The sequence below is a fragment of the Chiloscyllium punctatum genome, chromosome 41 (assembly GCF_047496795.1).
Source record: "Chiloscyllium punctatum isolate Juve2018m chromosome 41, sChiPun1.3, whole genome shotgun sequence".
Classification (NCBI taxonomy): domain Eukaryota; kingdom Metazoa; phylum Chordata; class Chondrichthyes; order Orectolobiformes; family Hemiscylliidae; genus Chiloscyllium; species Chiloscyllium punctatum.
The window spans coordinates 27,502,853-27,529,998 of NC_092779.1; the positions used below are offsets into that span (position 1 = coordinate 27,502,853).

At 39.1% G+C, this 27,146-nt stretch overlaps 1 protein-coding gene across 10 annotated transcripts in view; it reads left to right on the forward strand.

The window, feature by feature from the left end:
* mettl6 (methyltransferase 6, methylcytidine) overlaps nt 1-26,796 on the forward strand; it is a 31,517-nt gene extending 4,721 nt beyond the window's left edge. For 2 of the 10 annotated variants that reach the window (XM_072560622.1, XM_072560621.1), the window contains exons 2-7: nt 1,221-1,583; nt 2,738-2,872; nt 5,266-5,436; nt 5,934-6,075; nt 13,551-13,712; nt 26,660-26,792. In XM_072560622.1, coding sequence (XP_072416723.1) covers nt 1,245-1,583; nt 2,738-2,872; nt 5,266-5,436; nt 5,934-6,075; nt 13,551-13,712; nt 26,660-26,733 — 1,023 coding nt within the window. In that variant the 5' untranslated portion in view covers nt 1,221-1,244 and the 3' untranslated portion in view covers nt 26,734-26,792. The other 8 variants (XM_072560615.1, XM_072560620.1, XM_072560619.1 and 5 more) reach the window with 8 other exon arrangements.
* Nucleotides 26,797-27,146: the final 350 nt, after the last annotated feature.

Sequence of the window (27,146 nt, forward strand, 5' to 3'; positions counted from 1 at the left end):
ATGATATTTTAAAACACACACTTTCAAGCTCAGTTAAGTATTGTGTTCAATTTGCGGCACCTCTTTATTTTTATTCGATTCCCTACAGTGTGAAAACAGGCCCTTCAGCCCAACAAGTCCACACCGACCCTCCGAAGAGTAACCTACCCAGACCCATTTCCCTCTGATGAATGCACCTAACACTATGGGCAATTTAGCATGCCCAATCCACCTGACCTGCACATCTTTGGACTGTGGGAGGAAACCGGAGCACCCGGAGGAACACACGCAGACCCTGGGAGAATGTGCAAACTCCACACAGACAGTCTGCCCGAGGCTGGAATTGAACCTGGGACCCTGGTGCTGTGAGGCAGCAGTACTAACCACTGAGCCACCATTCTGCCCCCTTTGGGGAGAAGGTGTGGAAAAAGTTTACAAAAATATTCCAGGGGTGAGCGAGTTCATTTCTGTGGATAAATTGAAAAAACTGGGGTTGGTTTCCTTAGGAAAAAACAGTGCTGGAGATGCTCAGAAGCTTGAGGGGTCCAGAAAAAGTAGATGCAGAGAAACTGTTCCCATTCATGGAAGTTTTGCGTGCCAGAGGATGCCATTCAACACAATTAACAAAAGAAGCAAAGACAGCATATGGAGATCCTTTTTTTATCCAATTAATGGTTAAGATCTGGAATGTGTTCACCTGAATTCTTGAGGCAGATACAGTCATGCCTTTCTGAAAGGCATTGTGTTAGCATCTGTACAGGGAAGTGGGGGAAGTGTGGAAGGGAATGCGGTACTTTTGTGTGGACATAACTTGCTAAATGATCATATGTTGTCGTCATTTTAGGATTCTAGATCTGGACTCTGAACTGGCATTCTCTGAGATACATGGACTAATAACTGGAGCTCTTTGAAATCTACAAGTACCTCATAAGTGGCACTGTCTTGGAATCTACTTATTAACAAGTGGTACCCTTGATAACTTTAGCTCCTCTTGGATATGCAGCCTAATGACTGGCTTGGTCTGAGGTATACAGCATGTACAAAGGAACACCCCGAGATATCTGTAATGAAACAAGTGTAGCATGTGCACTACAAGTTTATATGTTCACAACTTTACAAAAAAGCAAATCATATTATATTATCTTTAAATGCAGCACTAACCTGCAGAGAAGCTTTCAATTGTATTGTACTGTTTTGAAATTTAAATCACAATCTAAAGTTTATTTTTCTTTTGCATTAAGACCCTCTGGAATTTTACAAACATAATGGGAGATGACATGGAAACAAATGTTTTTTGTGGTATCCAGACATACCAAACAGAAGGGATAAACGACTGGTCTTTAAGCAATAAGGTAGTAACTGTAACACCCTCCAGACCAGAAATGCCTTTTCAAGTCAGAGGGCAAAAGGGAAGAATCCTTACCTCTGAAGAAGCAGAGAAGCTCATGAAAGATCAGAGCTTAGTGTCCAATTTTAAGCAACAGAAGCTTGAAAGTGATGCACAGAAGAACTGGGATTTATTTTACAAAAGAAATAGCACAAACTTCTTCAAAGATAGACATTGGACAACCAGGGAATTTGAAGAACTGAAAGCATGTAGAGAGGTAAGTGATATTTAATGAAGGAAACCCAGACTTGTGAGCTAATGAACTACCATTTCAGCTGTAAGTAAGTCTAGTGCAAATGGCAAAGAACATACTGGCTTAAAAAAAAGTTTGGTTACAAATGTGGCCAATCACTCCATATATCTTGCCTTCTTGATCACCTCTAGGAAGCTGCTTCACTTTGTACAGTTTCTATTTGCCCAGTATAATCTTCAGGAATTACTTCTTTTGCCCCCTTCCAATCCTCTGAAATTCCCAGCATTTTCTAAGGTCCTGTCCTTGCCAGCACTTCTTTCTTTTATAAGCTACCAACACAGACCTTATCTACAGGTTTGAGATCTGTTTTAATATACATGCTAATCCTCCAGCTTTATCTCTAAACAATCAATAATGTCATTCCCATCTTGGAACAGAACACTCATCAAATACTGCCAGGTACATGAGGCTGAATTTGCTATAATTGTACATTGAGAAAACTGAATCCATTTTATGGGGCTTTTGTCACTGCACTCTGAGTTACAGTACCATCACATTCTCAACTACTTGGTTACAGGGTGCTAAAGTTCATTGTAGTGCTATTTTGTTAAACTTCAAGCTCCATTCCTTATCCACTATTATGATAACCCACTTCTGCCTGTAGAACATTGTCAGTCTCCACTGTCAGTGCACATCTCCTTTATTTTTGTTTTTGTAATTGAAAGACTTGACTCCTTAGTGGTTCATTCAAACAAAACACAGCTGATTCCAAACTGTATTGCCCATACCCTATCCTATTACTTAAAGCTTCTTTTTTGTTGACTTCCAATAGCTGTCTCCAAAATAGCTAATTTCAAATTCCATTTAAAATCTATTCTCAGTCTTGCCCCCATCCCACCCTTGCTTCCAACCTTGCATTCCACCCTGTGTTCTTTGATCTTCTGATTTTGTCCCCAAGTGCATCTCCCCCAGTCATTTATCTATCAGGTGTCAGGATCCTTCATCTATCTGAATATCCTCATGAGACCCCTTCTCAGTTTCTTTAGCCTGCATAGTCTGGTTATCTCTTCTATTCCTGCTGAACATATCCACTTTTCTGACATGAAGTGCAGTTGACGTTTTTGCAATATTTAATGTTCTGTAAATATGCAATTTTACAAAATTTTTCTTTCTTATAGTTTGAGAATCAAAAACTAATTGTCTTGGAAGCTGGCTGTGGAGTTGGGAACTGCTTATTCCCTCTTTTAGAGGACGATCTAAATGTCTTCATTTATGCGTGTGATTTCTCTCCCCGAGCAATAGAATTTGTGAAGGTACACACAAGATCATTTGTAATTGGCTGTGATATATTTCTTGATTTATTTTTACATGTTTGCTGAAGTATTTAAGGTTAGTTGAGATGATTAACACTAACACTATCTCCCCTGGTGTATTGGTTACCATAACATTTCCCTGGCTAACTGTGGAGACAATCGGAGTCACTACACTGTCTTCATAAGGAGTGAGGAACTGAATGTCAGGCAGCATTTCACCGTTCTAGAGTCTTTCCTCCTTGAATGAGAGAGAGGATGTATTAAGAGAGACAAAGATGAGTGGCTCAGCTGCTACATTTGGTGTAGATGAGGATATGCCCCAAGTGAGTGATAAGGCAGTACAGAGGGCATGCACGGTTATTGCTGTTGGGGATTGGACTTGACAGTTAGTGAAGGAAGATGTTGCATGAACAAGTGAGAGTGGTTGAACATGAACATTGGTGAAAGATGGGGTACAATAGCAGAGGTCGTAAATGTAAGATATTGGAGAGAACATGGCAATACTTAGGCTGGTTAAGTGAAGAGAGACATTGACCTTATTCCTGCAATGCTGTGTATTCCTTCAGACAGTTGAAACTGCTTTAACCCAAGCAACAACTTCTGGCTAGGCTGGCATGGTCTGGTGTCATGACCTTTTACTGCTGGTCATCGAGGAAGAGGAAATCCTGCATTTGCATCACCCCATTTAAAAGGACCTCCAGGACCCTGCCTGCAAAGGCGGCGTGCCAATTCTCCAACACTTCTGTCTACCGTGACATTTGCCCCGGTCAGGTATTGTGCAAGGCAGTGCCAGAGCTGCGATGCTCGTCTGGGTACATGACAGGCCTTTAAAGATAGGACAGTGCAAAGGGTGCTGTTGAATTGATACACATTGATTACATTGAATTGATAGTGCTAATTACAGGGAGATCTTTGAGTACAATTCTGTAGTGCCCCTAAAGTGGCGAGCAGTTAAAGTGGTAAAAATGTGTATGGCATGCTTGCTTTCATTGAGTATAAAACTTCATTTAGGCCACATTTGGAGTATTATGTGCAGTTCTATTTTCCACACTTTAGGAAGGATACGGAGCTTTGAAAAGGGTATAAAAGAGAGTTACCAGGATGTTGTTTGGAGGAGAACTGAATAGCTATAAGATGAGGTTGGATAAACATTGTTTTTCTAGAGCAACAGCATGGGTCGAGTGGATAGCTGGATCTTTTTCCCATGATGAATGGTTAGAATGTTTTTGTCCCATGGTGGAAATGTCAAATACCAGGGGGCACAAGTTTAAAGTGAGAGGAGGTATGTTTTTAAAGGGGATGTGCGAAGTATGTTTTTATGAAGAGGGTGGTAGGTGCCTGGAATGTATTTCCAGGGGAGGTGGTTAAAAACAAATACAATAGCAATGTTTAGATGGCACATGAACAGCCAGAGAATAGAGGGTTACAGACCATATGCAGGCAGATGGGATTAATTTAGAATGGCATCATGGTTGGCGCAGACATGGTGGGCCAAAGGGCCTGTTCCTGTACTGTACTGTTCTATGTTCCGTGAATTCCAGGATATCTGCTGAGATGATCTGGGATTCTGCATGTAGGTTTGCTCGCTGAGGTGGAGGGTTCATTTCCAGAGTTTCGTCACCCTACTAGGCACATCTTCAGTGGGCCTCCAGGCGAAGCAGTGTTGATAATTCCTGATTGGGTTTCTTTGGGTTAGTGATGTTATTTCCAGTTCTTTTTCTCAGGGCGTGGTAGATGGGGTCTAACTCGATGTGTTTGTTGATGGAGTTCCGGTTGAAATGCCATGCTTCTAGGAATTCTCGTGCATGTCTCTGTTTGGCTTGTCCTAGGATGGATGTGTTGTCCCAGTCGAAGTGGTGTCCTTCCTCATCTGTATGTAAGGATACCAGTGAGAGAGGGTCGCGTTATTTTGTGGCTAGTTGATGTGGGACAACACATCCATCCTAGGACAAGCCATGATCTAGGATTGGCTCTTGATAAGATGGGTCCGGAATTGGAGTTGAGGAATGGCATAGGGTTAAGAGAGGTTGCTAATGAGGCAAGTGTAGTAAGAGATGGTGCAAAATCCCTCCAGAAAACTGGACGGAACTTGAGTTCGGTCAACCTATGTAAGATTCAACCTGTAGCTGCTACTACAATGGAAGAAGCAACAGCGTAGCAGAATCCCACAAACAGCAATGAAATAAAACATAAATGTTTGATATTAAATGATATTAAGTACTGTATTACCAAGTTTAACAATTCTTCAGATGTTCAAAATAATTCATGACCTGATTTAAGATATCAGTTGGAATGCTTTAAAAAATATTAAAACTAATCAAGTTTTTGAGCGTAATCAATGGGAACATTCTGTTCAGATTCCTTATTCATTCTTGCATTTGTTTCTTTTAAAGCAAAATCACTTGTACCATACTGAACGATGTAAAGCCTTTCAGTGTGATCTAACGAAGGACAGTTTACTAGAGAATATACCAGCAGACTCTGTGGATGTTGTAACACTGATCTTCGTGCTTTCTGCTATTCATCCTGACAAGATGCAACTAGCATTAGAAAATATCTATAAAGTTAGTATTTGATGGTAGGCATGCTGTCATCTTATACATGTTGATATAATTGGGGAGGATTCAGAATTTTTTTTTTTAAATTTCAGCCAAAGTGGTGAGATTGAACTTGAAATAAATTATTATCTGCTATATTGGCTTTGTTATCTGCTTTCATAAACATGTACACTCTATAACTTAAAAATATTCAACATGATATCTGTGGGATTCTTTGTTCATTGGACTTTGGAGACCTTATTAGTGAGCAATGGGGATATCCAATTTATCTTATGGAGAAAAATAAAAGTTAGTGAAGTAATTTTAACACTTTGTTGCTATACATAGTCTCATTTATAAAACATTTTGCACCCCTATCTTCTGACCTTGTATTGGCTTTTGCTAATTCACTGAGAAAGATACCCATTAAAGTAATACAGTTGAATTATTCCCGTAGGGCTACTTGGTGCATCATTATGAAAGACCTACTAGCTGTGACTTTGCTTCTTGTGTGTCTGTGACAGATACTGAAACCTGGTGGAAGCATCTTATTCAGAGATTATGGACTGTATGATCACACCATGCTCCGATTTAAAAATGGCCACAAACTTGGACCAAACTTTTATGTTCGTCAAGATGGAACAAGATCTTTCTTCTTTTCAGATGGTGAGATTTGTTATTTAAAACATGTTTTTGCTGCTTGTAATTGACTATCAGATGGTTATGATAGTTGTATCATACAATGCTTGCTTTGTCTCTACACTTGGAGATTTCTTGAAAATTTTTTTTATGAAGTTGGTGACTCAAAATGGGTTACTATCAGCAGGCTCTGGTACATGTCTATTCATCATTTGGGAACCTGCAAAATGAGCCTGGGCATGCTATTTAGTCCTGTATATTGCATCCAACATGATCCTGTTGTCACCAGCCTTACTTCCAGCTGGTGCTTCAGGATGGTGTTATAAAAAAACTTGCTTGAATAGCCAAAGTCATCAGTTACTATTATTCATGTGTCATATGAAATATTTTAAATTTTTATTGTGTACAATCATTCTTCAATATAGAAAGCAACATACAGACCAGATATAACCTAATTGAATGTAAACTGGTATTAATCTCCAATCTATAAAAAAAACTAATAGTTACATGTTTATTTTTACTAATTTTGCTTTGCTACTTGTACTTGATTGCCTTGTATGGTGATTCCTTTCTTAATTCTAAGTAAAATTCAGTACATGCTTATCCGCACTGATAATTTGGTATGCCTCAGCAACTTTTCTGTTGTTACAACTTGATCAGCCTTGAACATTGTGTCTCTCAGCACTGGGTTCATCCCGTTTCTAGGCTAACCCTTAAGTTTCAATCTCTGTCTTTCTCCTGATTCTCTGATCTTATGTATAAACATGCCTCTTGCTTTTTTTTTGCATGGGTTACCCCTTAGCAAAGTATTTTTATGTTCTTCCTGACATTTTACTATTGTTGACTTCCTCAGTGTCTTTGCTGCCAAAATCTTTATGACTTCTATATTCCTTTATTAACCTTCTTGTACAATATAATGCAATGATGAGACCTACTTATGGAATGGTCAGTGCCATCCGAAACAATTTAAACCATGGGTATAATTCTATAAAAGTGACCTTCTTGATTTTGTAGTTTTTTGGTTTGCCTGTTGTATTTGTTTATTGTCTTGTACCATGTGCATGGTATGATTTTGTGAGGTTCTTGTTCAGTGGTTAATGTATTTCAGACTAAGGAATAGAGCTATCTTGTGTCCAATATGCAAGATTACTTGGATTTTCTCATTTTCAAAGAAGCTGTGCTTGGGGCACGTTATGATCATGCTGCAGTACCACTGTCATCTCATTGTTTTGGATCCTTTCAGTTGAAAACATGCATAATCAGTGTTCCTGCCATTTGACCTTCATTATGAATAACTCTTCACATAATCCAGCTGATAGATTCAAACTCATTTTTAACACAACTGGTACTGTTTGATAACAGACATTCCCAAATTTACTTGCTTCTAGTCTTGATTGTTAGAATTTTGTCCATGAAGCCACTTTATTGCTCCTTTGGCATTGTTTCCACCAGACAGCTGACCACTCAATTTCCCTTCTTATCATGTTACCCAAATATTTTCTTACCATGTTACCATATATTCTGATATTGTTAACAGCTCTTCTTCCTCTTCAAACTTTCAAGCATCACCCTTTCTAACAACAGAAAATACTTTCCCAACATCCTTGAAAACCACCACTATCCCTTTTTTCCTTTCCAGAGTGTTTGAATTTGTTGTGATCTTGAAAGTCCACGTCTAACTTTCATTTTGATTCCCTCAAATCGGCTGTCCACCCCTGCCAAAATGATTCTTCGTCAAAAGTTACAAATGACTCTGTGTGTGATAGTGACAAAGTTATATTTTCCCTTCTCCTCTTCTGTCTTTCTACAATCTTTGTATAGTTGACCACACAATCCGTCTCTGTCGTCCCTTCATAGTTCTGAAGCTGGATGCAGCTGCTCACGTGGTTGGGCTGTATCCATCTAATCATACCAGAAAATCACCTGCAATGATTTTTCTTTCCTCTGTCCCACACCATTGTCTCTGGTCTCCGAGGATTAATCCTTGGCTTCCTCCTATTTCAAACCTATATGCTGTCCCTTGGTGATTATCATCCAAAGCATAAAGAGAATTTTTATGTGTATTAACAGTATCCAGATCTAGCTCACTACCACCCTAACCCTAACCCTATCCCTAACCCTTCACTATCTCTAAATTATCAAACAGGTGGTCTGATTTCCACTATAGAATGGCAGAATTTTCCGTCGATTAAATTTTGGAAGAATTGTTAGCATATTTTTCTTTCAGTCCACACGACAAACTCCTTTCTTTAGTGACTGAATCCATACCTTTTCCTGGGAACTAATTTGAAGCTTTGATCACTGAGACCACCTCATCATAACGTCGCCTGACTGTACCCCTGCTTTAGCTCATCTACTGCTGAAATCCTCAAAAATACCTTTGTTACCTCTAGACTTAATATTTAATACAGTCCTAGCTAAGCTTCCACATTATAACCTTTGTAAACTTGATTTTTTAAAAAACCTCTTCCTGCCCACACCCACTATCCTATTCAACCATATACTTGCTCACCTACAATAACTTATGGTTAAGTAGCGTCTTGCTCTTAAAATTCTCAACTTTGTATTCAAATTCCTCTCTGGCCTTATCCTCCATATCTCCTCAGCCTTTCAACTCTTTGAGAGAACCTGTATTTCTGTAAATCTGAGTAAACTTAATGGGCCAAATGGCCTAATTCTGTTGTTATGTCTTATGGTCTGTTGCAATTTCTTTGCTGTAAAATGTGAGCCATTATTAGTTGGTAACCTTTTTGGAAATCTCTCATCAATAGAGCTTTGTTCCCATAAAATCTTCATAATGGTAACAACATTAACTTCACAGGCTTGAAACGTTTTACCTACAGAAAAACTATTATCAATAATAACTAAGCTAAACTGATGCCACTTGTGTGTTTGTTTATTTGTTGTGGCCAGTGGACCCGTATAATCAATTTGTATTATTTCCCATGAACTGTTATTTTGGTGAGGGATGCCCATCGGAACCTTTCACTTTACATGGACAGGATTTATTTAAGCGCAAATCAAATTAGAAGCAGAATGATGCAGAATATCCTGATGCATTGGTACCAGTAATAACTGTGTAACTTATCCATGACTTGAGAAATGGATATATGCCATCCACTCAATGTTTGTGTACGTGTCACATGTTCTGAGATGAGGAGTAACCCACATCACGTGGGGTCATTCTTACTTGGTACAAAATGCAGTGCAGATCCTTCCTGTGATATATTATTTAGCCTCTTTGACTATTACTATATTGGGTCAAATCCTGGTGAGGTTTTTAATCAAGTATTACTTTATCAGACTGATGCTAGTGACTGTGGCAAATGCTTCCTATGGAGTCCCTTTATTACTGTTTCTCTGTTTCTTTATTACTGTTTCTCTGGTAATTAGCGATGTACATAGACTCCTAGGAATTTTTCACGATTGAGAAAGCGCCCTGTCCTGTCCATTAGGTCCAATGTGAATAACCTCTAATTTTCCTACATTGAAATCTATTTGCCAGTTTTGTCCATTTCCTTAATTTATTAGTATATCTTTGTAATTTTATGCCTTAATCAACATTGCTTACATTGATGACATAGACTTAATGTTTTGTAGATGTTCAAATTGATTTAAAATAAGAACACATGACTTTAAAACAAGTTCTTAAGCTCGAATTCAATTAAGACAAAGTAATTAATAGTTCAAATTGATTTTCTATACGACATTACAACAATCATGACTTCTTTTTAGTAAAACAATCCATTTGGTGCTTTTTGCACTTGCCTAATTAAATTATAGTCAAAATAAATCCATGCAAACATCTTTAACTTCAAAATTTCCCCAAATTCTAGGTGAATCTTACCTTTTCTTCTTTCTACTTCTGCCTTTTAACAGCATTAAACCAATCACATTTCTACCTTTTTTTTTCCAGTTTGAAGAAGTCATTTTCAACACACAATGTTTCTCTCTCCACTGTTGCTACAGGACCTCATGAGTACTTCAGGGACTTGTTTCTTTGTTGCGGATTTTCAACATCTGCAATATTTGCTTTTACCATTTGAATAGATTTGCTCCTCTGTTCAACAATATTAATCCATTTGTAATATACAAAAACATATATTTTACAGGGACGTGTATACAATAACAACAGATGTAGATATTTATTAATCTCTTAATGCTGGAACTGGGAAGTCACATTCCTGTAGCAGTTTGTTTCAGTCCATATTTTTCCTCGTTTTTCTATATTTTCATTCTAGAATACGTGGCACAACTCCTGACAGCTGCTGGATATGAAGTACTCGTCAATGAATATGTGTTCCGTGAAACTGTTAATAAGAAGGAAGGTCTTTGTGTTCCAAGAGTTTTTCTTCAGTGCAAGTTTAAGAAGCCAGACAGAAACAGAATAGATTTAACCTGTTGAACAGTTAGTGCTGCTCTCTTTTTGAAGTTAAGTTACAATGTTTGACCTTTCCATCTTGTATATGGAACCCTAGCAGAATGTTAAGGCAGAGAAATATACTCCTGGCACTTTGCCAAGACTGCAATGTGAATGGTTTCTTAAAAATCTGAAGTAGGAGCAAGGGATAAGCTGGTTATCTCAGCTGCTCTGCTGCCTGGGTGAGCATTCCTGAGTTGAGGCTCAATGTATCACTAACCAGGTTCAGGAAAGTTAGAAGGGAGAGGAACTCCAGGGCTACTCTTGTGGACTGCTTAATGGCAGACTGTGCAGCACTGATTTGAATATAAATGAGCTGACTATCTGCCAAAATGGTTCAGCTGAGTCCAAGGAGACCAAAGATCACACTAATTAAAATTAGAGATCTCTTATATTTGCAAAAAAAACACAGCTAAAATTATTGTATTGCATGATATCTAATTGGAATTTTTGGAAGTCCTACACCTCTTCTAATCTATTTCACTTTTATAAAGTATGTGATGATGGAGGTTTTATAAACTTGTAACATTTGCTATTCATTTGAATAAAGTACTGTTTTTAAACACACCTCGAGTCTTTGAAATATTTCTATACATTTCTAGTAATTTCTGGATGATTTTGAATTTACACATCACTGGTTTATAGATTTCCTACATTAATTTTGAGTGTATAATGTCTAGTACCTGCACCTTTCAACCCAGCTAAAAGTTCATTTACAGTTATATCTTTTGACTGGTTAACTGGTTTCATTGCACCTGTGCATATGTACTTTCTAAGTTGCAGATACCCAGGTATAAATATTTTCTTAATTAAACCAGGTTGAAATAGAAAAGAGTATTCTGCAAATGACCAAGTAAACTGCATCACCCAGAACTCCTGTTTGGTTGCTCAAATGCAGAGATGGATTTCAGTTACTGCAGGAAAGTTAAAGTGTGCAGCAGAATTATGGTGGTGTGTTGCTCCTTATGCTGCAATATTATTTCTCCATCATTCATTGTTTCTAACAATCAACAGTCATGGTTACCATTGTCTCCAACTTCACTCTCTGTCTGCAAAAAAGTTCCCAAGCTTCCAGTTGCCTGCTGATTTAACACACCATCCTGTTCCTTGGCCAACATCTCTGTCTCAGGCTTGCTGCAGTGTTCCAGTGAAGCTTAACGCAAGCTGGAAGAACAGCAGTTCGTTTTCCCCTTGGGGACCCTGCAGCCTTCTGAACTCAATATCGAATTTAATAATTTTAGGGCTTGGACTCTCCATTGCCCTTACCCCACACACAAAAGTCAGGCGTTGTTATCATATAGTCTGCCATTACACCCAACCCATTGTTAGCCACAAAAGCCCCTATTAATAGCTATTCACCTTCCTAGTCAGACCATTTTTCACTCATTTGTCTGTCCAGCTGATTTTCTTTCTTCTCTCTCTGACTCTTTCACTCACTCACTCACGCTCTCTCACTCACTCACGTTCTGCCCCACCCTATCTTCTGCATATAAACCAATACTGAGTTCTGAGGGTCTCTTGTTCCAAAATTTAACTCTGATTTCTCTCCACAGGTGTTGTCAGACCTGCTGTTTTTGTTTCTTCCCTTTTATTGGCTGACTAGGGAAGATTATGCTAGTACTATACAACATCAATGTGGTACTCTGTGTCCTAACTAATGTTTTGGTCACTGAATTAGAGGAAGGATGTGATCACAGTGTAGAGGGTACATAGGAAATTTATAAAGGTGTTGCAAGGAATGGGGATTTTTAACCATGAGAAAAGATTGGATAGGCTGACATTTTCATCCAGAAGTAGATGTTGGTCTGAACAGGTGCATTTTAAAAATATTTTGGTATTGTGCACCTGAAGTACTGTGACTTACAGGCATGCAAGTGAGATTATGCTGTATTGGATTTTATCGGCTTTCGGTGTTATCAATATTTTATATCTACGACTTCATAGAGACTACTTACTTGCACTTGGGGATCTCTGCAATACTTTATGCAAGACCCAGCTTGAATAGTTATTTGGGGATACATTTCAGCTCTTATGTTCCATATTGAGCTTGCAAGGCTTTCCAGACATTGCAGTTAGTCTTTCCCAAATGTCAGATTACAATGGCATGAAGGCAGGCAGATGGTAGCGTAGTGATAATGTCACTTAGCTCATAATCCAAAGTTCTGGACTAATGCTTTGGGAACATGGGTTCAAATTCCACCATGGAAGATCATGTAATTTAAATTCCTAAAGGGTCTGGAGTTAAAAGTTCATCTAATGTCAACCATATTGACTTTTCAAACTATATAAAAACCTATCTGGTTTACTAATTCCCTTTAGGAAGGAAATCTGCTATCCTTTGCTGGTCTGGCCTACATGTGATTCCAGTCCAATAGTGATGTGTTTGGCTTTAACTGCCAATAAATATTGGGGTCTTGGTGCCCTGGTCCCTATCTCTGAGCTAGAAGATCTTAGTTCAATTCTCACTTGTCTGGACGCATGTCATGGCATGTCTGCACTGGTTGACTAATATAACTACATTGGTTATGGAATACTTGTGGGTAGAATTTCCTGAGTGAATACCAATTACCTGATGGCCTACAGTACATGTCTTGGCCCTAGTGATTTCCTCATTTCGGCTGTTTCTGGATTTCAGCTGGTTTCGAAGTAGAAATCAGATTTGGTTCATGGTAGTCATTTTCAGCTATACTGGCCAATCAAATAACATTCATATTAATTCTGAAATGATCTAATGGCCTTTATCAGATGAGTGTACTCATAACTAAATTCATTGTAACATGCCAGAATCTCACTACATTGTCTACACTACATTGTTCACCTTTCTTCAATACAAAATTGCAGCATTGTTGAGTATTGAAAATCAGCAAACCACTCTATATTGCCTGTTGGCTATTGCCAGTAATGTGTTGCTACCTGAGACTAATTTCTAACCTTAGTGCTTTTGTCAGTCTCCAACTCATGACCAAATGGGTTCTGAGGAAGGGTCACTAGACCCAAAACATTAACTTTGATTTCACTTCACAGATGCTGCCAGACCCGCTGAGCATTTCCAACAACTTCTGTTTTTGTTTCTGATTTACAGTATCCACAGGTCTTTCAGTTTTTATATATCTGGTGACTAATTTTCAAGTCTATGATGACATCTACTCACCTCATGAGTTTTTGCTGCAGTCTTCATGTGACAGAACAAGCCCATTTTTGGCCTACATGTCTTTGGACACACAGAGGCAAAACGTCTTACAAGGTATTGGGAACTAGGGTGTAAGGAATCTGGACAATTGTTTTCTCTTTCCTCTCTACCTCCAGTCTGTTGTTAAAACAGGACTGAAAGCATGTTGCAGTTTGATAGACAAATTGTCATCATTTTGAATGCTTCAGAGCATTCATGTCAATCCTAAATGCTTCAAGGAGAGCTTCAGGATATCTTTGAAATGTGTCTTTATTCTCTTCTGGAATGTTGGCAATTTACAATTTGAGAAGAGGAAGGGAGATACTTTTTAGCCATTTGAACACAGTCCTCCATCCAATTAAAGTCGATTTTGTAGATTCATAGAGATGTACAGCACGAAAACAGAACCTTCAGTCCAACTTGTCTATGCTGACCAGATATCCCAAATTAATCAAGTCCTATTTGCCAGCACTTGGCCTATATCCCTCTAAACCTTTCCTATTCATATACCCATCCAGATGCCTTTTAAACATTGCCATTGTACGTGACGAGTTGGACCAAAGGGTCTGTATCTGTGCTGTATATCTCTATGACACTATGACTCTTCCATCACTTCCTCTGGCAGCTCATTCTATTATGTGGGTGTTTTACCTGAATGCTTTAGGAATGGCTTTAAGAAGTTGGCTAGCATTTACTTTATAATCCTTCCATTGAAACTGGAAGATGCAGCAGAGAAACGCTAATGGATATCTTGAGCTGTTTTGTGTCACTAATACACAGCCATGGTATCATTGCATTATAGAGATATGGTAATTCAAACTATTTTGAATAGTAGGACATTTGTTAATGAAGCTTTTGTTATCAAGTATTAACTGCAATTGTTTGTAGAAGGCTGAGATCGTATAACTCATTCAGTATTGCATCTACTCATCAAGGGTAACCTTTTGAGAGCAGCTATTATTTAGATCAATGATGAAAGTGATGTTTGTATCATGCAGTCTATGTGGTGATTGTAGGACAGGTCAGAGATTTCCATCAACCAGTGATGAACATTCACCTACCACCAAGTTATCGAAAGTCCAAGAAAGAGATCAGTGTTTCAGTCTTGGAGCTGCATGATCAAAGAGAGAATTTACAAATGCAGCACATGACCAATCTGGAAAATTTTCATATATCCAAATTGTCAAATCAAATTCACGTGAATCAGTGAGACAGAAACCAAGACACCTTTCTTTGTGGATGAAGTTTTTAACTACTTAGTTTTACAGCTTCTTCCACATACTTGTTTCCCCCTTCATATCTACCCAGTCAATGAAATAATCAATTAGCTCCAATTTAATGCTTGCTATATTAACATAACCGAGTTCTAGAATAATGGGTTTAAATGAAAGAAAGTATAATAGTTTCTGTAATGGCAAATACTGCCTGTAATCCTTATGAATATTTTCATATTTCCAAAGTACAACACAAAGCATTGTTAGACATTTGTGACAAACAATATCCAATAGAACTCAAGTATTAAAGTAGACCACAAGACATTTTAGGTCTCTGTAACTCATTTAATTTTAAGTTGTGAACCACCTGTCCAGCCATTTGATGATTCATTAGTTTATAGAATTGCCAGGAAAGCTCACTTTAGAGTGTCATTAATATTTAATATCATGGAAATAACTATGTCTTAAAGTGCAAATTAACAATGACAGAGAGAAATTAAAAATTTAGAGCATTCTTGTGGTGCAGACTGAAGCAATGGTGGTGTCTCTCAAGTGCAGGCGCAAGTCCCTTCTGCCCTAGAGGTACACTATAACTTGTCTGAACAAGTTGATTAAAAATAACATTTTAAGAAGAGATTGAACAAGGAAGATTCATAATCGGAAGTAGCTAGGAAATAACAGCTGCCAATTGGTAAGGCAAACAAATTGGGATCATTTGATACCAGGACTGAGAAGAACCCATGTCACTATAAAGAATTTGTAATGATCACCTTTACTGCTTGGAAGTTATGTTTCTCTCCAATAAGAATTTCAGTTTAAGTAATTACTGATAAGATAGTCAGGCAATGCGGGTGACTCACAAAAATAATTAAGGTTTCCATGATACAACGTTGAATGGTACAAATTGTATCTAATAACATTTGCACTTCTTCATGTATAGCTTTTCTGCATTAGAAATGAATGTACATTATCACAAGATACAAGAACAGCTTCTTCCCTGCTCTTATTAGACTTCTGAATGGACCTCTCAAATTTTTAATGTAATGTCAATCTCGCTCTTTCCCAACTTGAAACGTCTGCTTTCCTGTTCTTTTGATGCTGCTTCGCCTGCTGTGCTTTTTCCAGCTCCACACTTCATCGATTCTGACTTCCCAGCGTCTACAGTCCTCACTATCTCCAATTCACTCTTTGTGCATCTTCTCTGCAGCCGTAACATTGTATTCTTCGATCTCTTCTATTAGCCTAATACACTTTGTATAGAATGATCTGCCTGTACTGCACACAAAATATTTCACTGTACCTAGGTCCATGTGACAATAATAAATCAAATCAAATCAAAAATAGATAGTTTCAGATGAAGAGGGTCTTTCAGTCAATTGTCTTTTATTTTTCTAAAATATTCAATTCCATCATCCACTTGTTAAAGCATCTAAGTATTTATATTAAATTAATTTTATATTTTTTTTTGTTGGGCGGGGGGTAGGGTTCTATGTGATGGTGGTGTCCTTATCTCTGAGGTCAGGAGGACCTGGGTCAAGGTGCACTTGCTCCAGAGGTGTGTAATGACATCTCTGAGCAGGTTGATTAGAAAGTGCCTACTTTTTTTTAGTTTCTCATTAGGTCGTTTTCTTATCCATTGTAAACTTGTACTTCCTGAATGCGAAGATTTACATTTGTTCATTTCTTCCTTTTTTTCTTTGGTTTTGGGGCTTGAATCCCCAGAAAGGTTCACAACGTGTATGCAGAGTGTTTCATTTGGTGAAACACTCTGCCTGTAAAGAAAATGTTGTTAGACTCTTAATCCAGAAACCCAGGTAATGTTCAGCAATTCACATTCGAATGCAGCCATGGCAGATAGTGGAATTTGAATTCAGTTTTTAAAAAATGTAGAATTATGACTCTAATAATGACCATGAAATCATCGTTAATTGTTAGAAAAATCCCATCTGGTTCACTAATATCCTTTTGGGAAGGAAACTGTTGTCTTTAACTTATCTGGCCAAGATGTGATCCCCAGCAATGTGGTTAATTCTTACCTGCCCTCAGAAAATTAGGAATGGGCAATAAATTCTAGCCCAGCCAGCAACACCCACATCCCATGAATAAAAAACACCCGGTGATGTCACCCAATTAAGCACAATAATTATATGCAAACGGGACAAAATGCTGTCACGGGCAGTACTGGCAGGGATTCTGAACTATGGATTTTGCACAAGCCTACCAAGAACATTATCAAGATTCTCTTTCTGTTTTAAGAAACAGATAAAATAGGAGCAGAGGTTGGCCATTTGGCCCTTTGAGCCTGCTCTACCATTCATTTCAATCATGGCTGATCATCCAATTCAATAGCCTGTTCCTGCTTTTCTCTATATCCTTTGAGCCCCAAGTGCTATATATAACTCCTTCTTGAAATCATTCCATGTTTGGCCTTCTTGCTATGGTAGTGAATTCCATTGGCTCACCATCCTCTGGGTGAACAAATTTCTCCTCCTTCACCTCAGTCCTAAATGGTTTACCATATATCATTAGACTGTGACTTCTGGTTCTGGACTCCCACACTATCAGGAACATCCTTCTTGCACCATCCATGTCTAGTCTTGTAGAATTTATAAGTTTCTATGAGATCCCCTCTTATTGTTGTGAACTCCAGTAAATATAATCCTAACTGATTCAACTCTCTTCATTCTCCATTCCCATCACCTCAGGAATCAATCTGATAAACCTTCCCTGCACTCCCTCGATGGCAACAACATCCTTTCTCAGACAAGATCAAATTTGCACACAATATTCCAAGTGTGATTTCACCAAGTTACTGTACAATTGCAGCAAGACGTCCCTGCTCCTGTACTCAAATCCTCTCACTATGAAGGCTAACATACCATTTGCCTACTTTACCACTTGCTGCATTTGCATATTTACCTTCAGTGATGAGTGTATGAGGACACCCAGGTCTTATTGCACATTCCCTGTCTCAATTTATAGCCATTCAGAAAATAATCTGCTACCAGAGTGGATAACCTCGTGTTTATCCGCATTACATTGATCAGCCATGCACTTGCACATTCAATCAGCTTATCCAAGTCACACTGAAGCATCTCTGCATAGTCTTCACAGCTGACCCTCCCACACAACTTTGTGTCATCTGCAAGTTTGGAGATGTTACATTTCGTCCACCCATCCAAATCATGAATATACATTGTGAATAGCCGAGTCCTAGTACAGATCCCTGCAGTATACCGCTAATGATTTCCTATCATTCGAAAAAGGACCTATTAATTCCTACTCTTTGTTTCTTGCCTGCCAACTAGTTTCCTATCCATCTCAATATGCTCCGCACAATCCCACAGACTTTAACTTTACACACTAATCTCTTTGGGACTTTTTGAAAGCCTTCTGTAAGTCCAAATAAACCACAAACACACGTTTCCCGCCCCCCCCCCCCCCCCCCACCTCAACTCTATTAGTTACCTCCTCAAACAATTTCAGGTTTCTTAGTCTCTCTGCTTTGTGCCATTTATACCAATGATATGCAGCTCCATGACATTGTTGCACGGTTGCTCCACGGTCCTAATACCCTTATGCAACTGTTTAAATACAGTCATAGAGATATACAGCATGGAAACAGACCCTTCGGTCCAACCCATCCATGCCGACCAGATATCCCAACCCAATCTGGTCCCACCTGCCAGCACCTGGCCCATATCCCTCCAAACCCTTCCTATTCATATACCCATCCAAATGCCTCTTAAATGTTGCAATTGTACCAGCCTCCATCACATCCTCTGGCAGCTCATTCCATACATGTACCACCCTCTGTGTGAAAAAGTTGCCCCTTAGTTCTCTTTTATATCTTTCCCCTCTCACCCTAAACCTATGCCCTCTAGTTCTGGACTCCTTGACCCCAGGGAAAAGACTTTGTCTATTTATCCTATCTAAGCCCCTCATAATTTTGTAAACCTCTATAAGGTCACTCCTCAGCCTCCGACGGTCCAGGGAAAACAGCCCCAGCCTGTTCAGCCTCTCCCTGTAGCTCAGATCCTCCAACCCTGGCAACATCCTTGTAAATCTTTTCTGAACCCTTTCAAGTTTTACAACATCTTTCCGATAGGAAGGAGACCAGAATTGCACGCAATATTCCAACAGTGGCCTAACCAATGTCCTGTACAGCCGCAACATGACCTCCCAACTCCTGTACCCAATACTCTGACCAATAAAGGAAAGCATACCAAACGCCTTCTTCACTATCCTATCTATCTGCGACTCCACTTTCAAGGAGCTATGAACCTGCACTCCAAGGTCTCTTTGTTCAGCAACACTCCCTAGGACCTTACCATTAAGTGTATAGGTCCTGCGAAGATTTGCTTTCCCAAAATGCAGCATCTCGCGTTTATCTGAATTAAACTCCATCTGCCACTTCTTAGCCCATTGACCCATCTGGTCCAGATTCTGTTGTTATCTGAGGTAACCCTCTCCGCTGTCCACTACACCTCCAATTTTGGTGTCACCTGCAATCCATGTCACTAGAAAGACAAAGTAGCAACTACTTACTCTGAAGTCCAGGAAGAAATCTAACTTGATTTTGCTTTATAAATCCATGTCAACTGAATGATTCTGCATCAATTATTCCAAAATCATTTCCCTACCGATACTGATTTTCTTAGGAGGCAGCGATTATAATATGGGAGAGTTCAGTCTGCAGTTTGAAAGAGAGAAGGCAAAATCAGAGGTAATAATGTTACAGTTAAATAAAGGTAATTACAGGGGAATGAGAGAGGAACTGATGAAAATTGACTGGAAGCAGCCTGGCGGGGAAGAAATAGAGCAACAATGGCAGGAGTGTCTGGGTATAATTGAGGACACAATACAGACATTCATCCCAAAGAAAAGGAAGATTAGCCAGGGGTTGGGGTGGGTAGAATTAGACAGCCATAGCTGACAAAGGAAGTCAGGAAATGTATCAAAGGAAAAGAGAGAGCCTATAAAGTGGCCAAGAGCACTGGGAAATCAGAAGATTGGGAAGACTATAAAAACAAACAGAGGATAACAAAGAGAGAAATGAGGAAGGAGAGGATCAAATATGAAGGTAAGCTAGCCAGTAATGTTAGAAATGATAGAAAAAAGTTTCTTTCAGTACATACGAAACAAACGAGAGGCAAAAGTAGACAATTTAGGTCGTTCCAAATTGATGCAGGAAGGCTAGTGCTGGGAAATAAGGAAATACCTGAAGAACTTAATAAGTACTTTGTGTCAGTCTTCACAGTGGAAGACATGAGTAATATCCCAACAATTAGATTAGATTAGATTACTTACAGTGTGGAAACAGGCCCTTCGGCACAACAAGTCCACACCGCCCCGCCGAAGCGTAACCCACCCATACCCCTACATCTACATCTCCCCCTTACCTAACACTACGGGCAATTTAGCAATGGCCAATTCACCTGACCTGCACATCTTTTGGACTGTGGGAGGAAACCGGAGCACCCGGAGGAAACCCACGCAGACACGGGGAGAACGTGCAAACTCCACACAGTCAGTCGCCTGAGGCGGGAATTGAACCCGGGTCTCTGGCGCTGTGAGGCAGCAGTGCTAACCACTGTGCCACCGTGCCGCCCACGGAGAGTCAGTGGGCAGGGCTGAGTATGGTAGCCATTACAAAGGAGAAAGTGCTAGAAAAGTTAAAAGGTCTAAAAATTGGACATTCTAGAATTCTGAGAGAGGTGTCTGAGGGAATAGCAGAGATGTTGGTTGTGATCTTTCAAATGTCACTAGAGGCATGGCAAGTCCCAGATAATTGGAAAATCGCTGTTGTAACCCCTTGTTCAAGAAAGGATCAAGAAAAAAGATGGAAAATTATAGGCTGATTAGACTAACCTCCATTGTTGGTAAAATTCCAGAATCCATCGTTAAGGATGAGATTTCTAAATTCTTGGAAGTGCAGGGTCGGATTAGAACAAGTCAGCATGGATTTAGTAAGGGGAGGTCATGCCTGACAGACCTGTTAGAATTCTTTGATGAGGTAACAAGTAGGTTAGACCAGGGAAACCAAGTGGATGTTCTTTATCAAAACTTCCAAATTGCCTTTGATAAGGTGCCTCACGGGAGGCTGCCCATGGTGTTCGAGATGAGCTACTGGCATGGATTGAGGATTGGCTGTCTGATAGAAGACAGAGAGTTGGGATAAAAGGTGTTCATTTTATATATGAATGATCTGGATGAAGGGACTGGGGGCCATTCTGGTGAAGTTTGCCGATGATATGAAGTTAGGTGGACAGACCGGTAGTTCTGAGGAGGTGAGGAGGGTGCAGAAAGATTTAGACAATTTAGGAGAATGGTCCAAAAAATGGCTGATGCAATTCAACATGAGCAAGTGTGAGGTCTTGCACTTTTGGAAAAAGAATACAGGCATGAACTATTTTATAAACGGTGAGAAAATTCATAAAGCCAAAGTATTAAAAGGATCTGGGCATGCTAGTTCAGGATTCTTAATGTTAACTTGCAGGTTGAGTCTGTGATTTAAAAAGTGAACGTAATGTTGTCATTTATCTCAAGATTGTTGGATTATAAAAGCAGCGATGCGTTTCTGAGACTTTATAAAGCTCTAGTTAGGTCCCATTTGGAATACTATGTCCAGTTTTGGGCCCCACACCTCAGGAAGGACATTTTGGCATTGGAAACGTCCAGCGGAGTTTCAAAGGGATGATCCCTGTAATGGTAGGCCTAACATACGATGAATGGCTGAGCATCCTGGGATTGTATTCATTCGAGTTTAGAAGGTTGAGGGGAGATCTAATAGAAACTTACAAGATAATGCAAGGGTGGACACTGGGAAGTTATTTCCATTAGGTGGGGAGACTAGGATCCATGGGCACAGCCTTATAATTAGAGGGGGTCAGGTTAGAATGGAAATGAGGAGACATTTCTTCAGCCAGAGAATGGTGGGCCTGTGGAATTCATTGCCACAGAGTGCAGTGGAGGCCAGGACATTAAATACCTTCAAGGTAGAGATTGATAAATTATTGATCTCGCAAGGAATTATGGGCTACGGGGAGAGTGCGGGTAAGTGAAGTTGAAATGCCCACCCGCCATGATTAAATGGTGGAGTAGACTCAATGTGCTGAATGTCCTTAATTCCATTCCTATTTCTAATGGTCTTATGGTCTTATTTTCTAATGGACTCCTCCATTTCCCCAGTACTAATGTCAGGCTGAATGGTCAATCGTTCCCGGTTTATTCTCTATCACCCTTCCTAAATAGAGGGATTACATTTGCTACCCTCCAATGTGTGAATCTGTTCCAGAGTCAGCAAAATCTTGAAAGATGACCACCAAAGCATCCACTATTTCTCGGCCCAATCCCTTCACTACTCTGTAAAGTAGATTACTGGGCCTGGGGAATTATAGGCCTTCAATCCTAACAATTTCCTCAAAACCATTTCCCTACTGATACTTATTTTCTTCAGTTCCTCTATTTCACCAAAAACTGTGCTCCCCACCTTTTCTGGTATATTATTCATGCCCTCCTTTGTGAATGCAGAAACAAAGCATCTACTGTATTTAGTTGGTCAGCCATTTCTTTGATCCCCATTATAAATTCTCCTGATTTTGATGTAAGGGACCTACATCTGTCTTCTCAAATCTTTTCTCTCCAAATATCTATAGAAATGTTTAGAATCAGTTTTTATGCTCCTCACAAGTTTACTCTCATCCTCTATTTTCCTTTTTTTAATCAATCCTTTTGTCCACCTTTGCTGAAGAGTGGCACAATGGTGTGGTGCTGTGCACTGCTGCCTCATGGTGCCAGGACCTAGGTTTGATTCCAGCTTTGGGTAACTGTATATGTGGAGTTTGCATATCCTTCCCATGTCTGCGAGGGTTTCCTCCAGGTGCTCCGGTTTCCTCCTATAGTACAAAGATGCGCAGGTTAGGTGCATTGACCATGCTAAATTACCCTGCAGTGTCCAGGGACGTCAGGCTAGGTAGATTAATCATGGTAAATGTTGAGTTATGGGGATAGGGTAGGGGGCTGTTTTTGGGTGGGATGCTCTTCGGATGGTTGATGCAGACTCAGTGGGCCGAATGGCCTCTTTCTGCATTGCAGGGATTCTATGACTTCTAAACTATTCTCACTCCTCAGATCTGTTGTAAGCAAAGTCAAGAATTATCTTCAGGCTAAGACTTCAAAATAACATTATTTATTGTACATTCATGCTCAACACTGTTGTACATAGAATTATAGTTACAATAGGCTCTGACTTATACGTACATTAAGTTAGGATTAACCTATCTTCTCAATGTGTTTATGTCCATGTGCTCTCAAGACTTTTTCATTCCAGAGTGTTGCAATCTTCTTTCAAAGTTTCTTAGTCTCCCCACTCTGTGCCATTTATACTCAGTAACGTACAGCTCCATGACATTGTTGCAAAGTTGCTCCAGAGTCCTAATACCCTTATGCAACAGTTTAACTCCATGTCTCTAGAAGGACAAAGTAGCAACTACTTACTCTGAAGTCTAGCTCACCAGGTACATATACAGTTGAGTCATTGTAGACTGTGTTTCCCTGCTGGGTAGAACTTGCCCAGGAAAAGGTATGTTAGTTGATCTTTTGATGAGATGCAAATAGATTTCCCAATTTGGGAAGTTTAGCTCACCTTTTAAAGCAAGTCAACTGAATTGCAAAAAATTATCCCACCCTCAAGAGTCTGAATTTTGGCTTCTTGTTCAATCAAGTTTCTCACCCACTTTACTTCTCCCCTCCTATTAGACATGACAATTCTGCCCAGAAGCAGGGCGCCTTACTGATTATCCTTCTCTACAACTTTACGTGTCGTGATTCTCCTGATGGATGTAATACTATATGTAATCTTCCACTGCCATGTTTTTGTCTTCCTGTTTCGTGAAAAGACAGATGAGGAAGAACTGTTTCCAATGCCCTTGAAAATGTTGTTCCAGCACTGCCACTTTGTAATGTGATCTGCCCCAAATAATTCTCCTTTCAATTTTCCTTTGCAGCTCAAAGGATTGGGTTTGATTATGAATTCATGATGTGTTGAATAGCAATACTTAACTGGCACGTTATACTGATACAGAAACAGAATTTGCAGATGTTACAAATCTGAAATAAAAACAGAAGTTTGTTAATGCACATTGACTGAGCAGGACTTGGAAAAAGCAACACAATTAGGGTTTCAGACACATAATATCTGACAATCACAGGTCCTTTTGACCAACAGTGTTTTAAGGCCACTTTCAGATCCGTGCAAAAGTGAGTTTGATGAAGAGCTAACTGCAGACAATATTTTTCAAGTGTTATGAGGCTACGATGTGGAATAGAATTTAACTTTAGCTGAAGTATGGCAATCTTGAAAAGGTTCCCAACCTACCATTGAATCTCAGTTCAGGCACAACTTTTAGATATTTTTCTGAACATCATCACTCCCATTGACTTTTTGGTAACATTAAGAACATAAAGTTAAAAATCACACAACACCAGGTTATAGTCCAATAGGTTTAATTGGAAGCACTAGCTTTTGGAGCGCTGCTCCTTCATCAGATGGTTGTGAGAACCACCTGATGAAGGAGCAGCGCTCTGAAAGGTAGTGCTTCCAATTAATTCTGTTGGACTATAACCTGGTGTTGTGTGATTTTTAACTTTGTACGCACCAGTCCAACACCGACATCTCCAAATCATTAAAAATATAATCAGTGCTCAGAAGCTGATGGGCAGAATTTCATTAATGGGTGAAAAACGTCTGAAAAAAAAGATTCCATTATTCTTGATCAACTCTGACATGTAAGCCAAAAGAGCTGAACTTGGGCATTTTTGATTGAAACCAGCATTATAATTGGTTTCTTTATCATTATTCTTTAACATATTGTAGTAAAGAAGATTTGCACTTGCATAGCCCCTTTTATGATATTGAGTTTTCCACAGTATTTTACTATTGTACTATAGGGAAGTGCAGTAATCAATCTGTACAGAACAAGCTCTCATAAACAGCAAGGGAACAATGACCAGAGATGTTAGTGGTGTAGACTGTGTGTTAATTGTTGGCCATTGCTGAGAGTATCCCTACTGTTTGAAATTTGCTGAGGGATGTAATATGCCCAGTTCAGTGTGCGAACAAGGATTTGGCTTTACACCCCATCCAAAATACAGCTGGACTGCATCAAGACAACCTTAATATTCCAGATCAAAGTACATGACCAGGTTTCAGCAATGGGTCTGAAACCCATGACCTTCTGATTCAGACGCAAGAGTGACACCACTAAACCAAGGCTGAAGAAAAGAAACAGCGAGAAAAGCTACAGTTTGCATTCAGTGAAAAACATTTTAAACCTTTTCAAAGAATATTGATAGATTCCTGCTCAGTAATTCCAGTACATGGGCTTTATTGGTAATTAGAAAGGAATACTTTAAACCCAAAACTGCAGTGGAAATAAAATGAAACACTTGTGTAAAAGATATACTGAACATCAACTAAGAACATTTCCTAGATGGTTACACAATGAAGGTCATTTTTTTTTCAAGAAGTGCTGGACAATAGGGTAGTGTACTTGAATAGATAAGAACTAATTCTGTAAGAACCATAGTAATTTACTTTGCAAATTTCAGAGAAAGTAAACATTAGTAGCAAGTTGTTGTTATGTTAACCTCAAAATTATACTAGGGAGTATACTTTGGAACAAAAAATAATTGGTCACACAAAGTTAGCTAAGTTCAACTGTTTTTCAGAGTATTGCATGATAAAAACATGAGCACAATCTAGTTACTGAAACCAGACTTGTAAATTTCTATTTTTGATTTCTGTGTTGTTTATCTCCTGTATTCACTGGAGCATCGGAGGCTGAAAGGTGACCTTATAGAGGTTTATAAAATCATGAGGAGCATGTATTGGGTAAATAGATAAGGTCTTTTCCCTGGGGTGGGGGAGTCCAGAGCTAGAAGGCAGAGATTTAGGTGAGAGGGGAAAAATCTAAAAGAGACCTGAGGGGCAACTTTTTCATGCAGAGGGTGGTGCATCTATGGATTGAGCTGCCAGAGGGAGTGATGGATGCTGGTACAATTACAACATTTAAAGACCTCTGCATGGGTATATGAATAGGAAGGGTTTAGAGCGATATGGGTCAAATACTGGCAAATGAGGCTAGATTGGTTTACGATACTGTTCAGCATTGACAAGTTGGACCAAAAGGTCTGTTTCAATTCTGAACATCTCTATGACTTTATGACTCTCTAAAAGTTTTGTGCCCTATTGCCTTTCTAAGCAACCTATTCTCAGTGTCTATCAAAATAAAGTATTGAGTTGAACTGAAGAGATATTGGAGAATGCTTTAATTTGCTCAGAATCTTCCTTTTCAAAGTAGTTTTTGAAGTGAATGAATACTGCTTCACACTGTCCTATACATAATTTGTATCAAAGCATATCATAGGCACAGCACAATAGAGATTCCTCATGATTTGTGAGGGATACTATTGTTTTTTGTGATCCCCAAATGACAGGCTGAGCTTCATTGAGACAACATTAAGTTTGACTATAAAGCTGATATCACTTCACAGTCATGTGAAATGTACAGGTGTGTCACTTAGTTCACTTGGTATAACGAATGAGCATAATTGTATGAAATAAGGAGCGGGCTTCACTACTTCCATATGGATAGCCTATTTTATTTAACTTAAAAAGGCTAATCACTCCGCATCCTGTCTGACAGCTCAGAACAGAACCTCTCGTGCTGTAGTCACCAATCTTTCTGGAATTTTCTTGAATCACTTAATTGCCTGACCTAATTCTGTCTGGTTTTTTTTGTAAAGGGTTAATGACTGAGAATGTCAGAGGAAGCAATGTCATTGCTACAATACTTCATACAAACATCTACAGAGCATGACAAGAGACTTGAGAAGAGAAGACCCTAGTGAAGGAATGTTTCTAGAGAAAAAAGTACTGGTCCGACTAACCTTGTATACATCAAATAAAGTACCAGTATGACCAGTGCATTCATTTCCACATATTATTTACTGTTTCGTTTTTCTAAGGGCAAGCTTAGACTTTGTGTAGAGTGTAATGTTAATAGTAAAATGGTGGAGAACTCTTGCTTAATTGTGTCAGGATTTTTAAAATGCTCATTTGGATTTTACCATATTCTTAATAGCTTCTTGTATTTTAATATGGACAAGTGTAAAATGATGCATTCTAGGAGGTCAAATGCAAGGTGAAACTACACATCAAAAGGCAAGACCCTTGGGAGAATTGACATTGTTATGGACCAGGCCAAACCCCCTCACACCTTCAAGGAAGTAA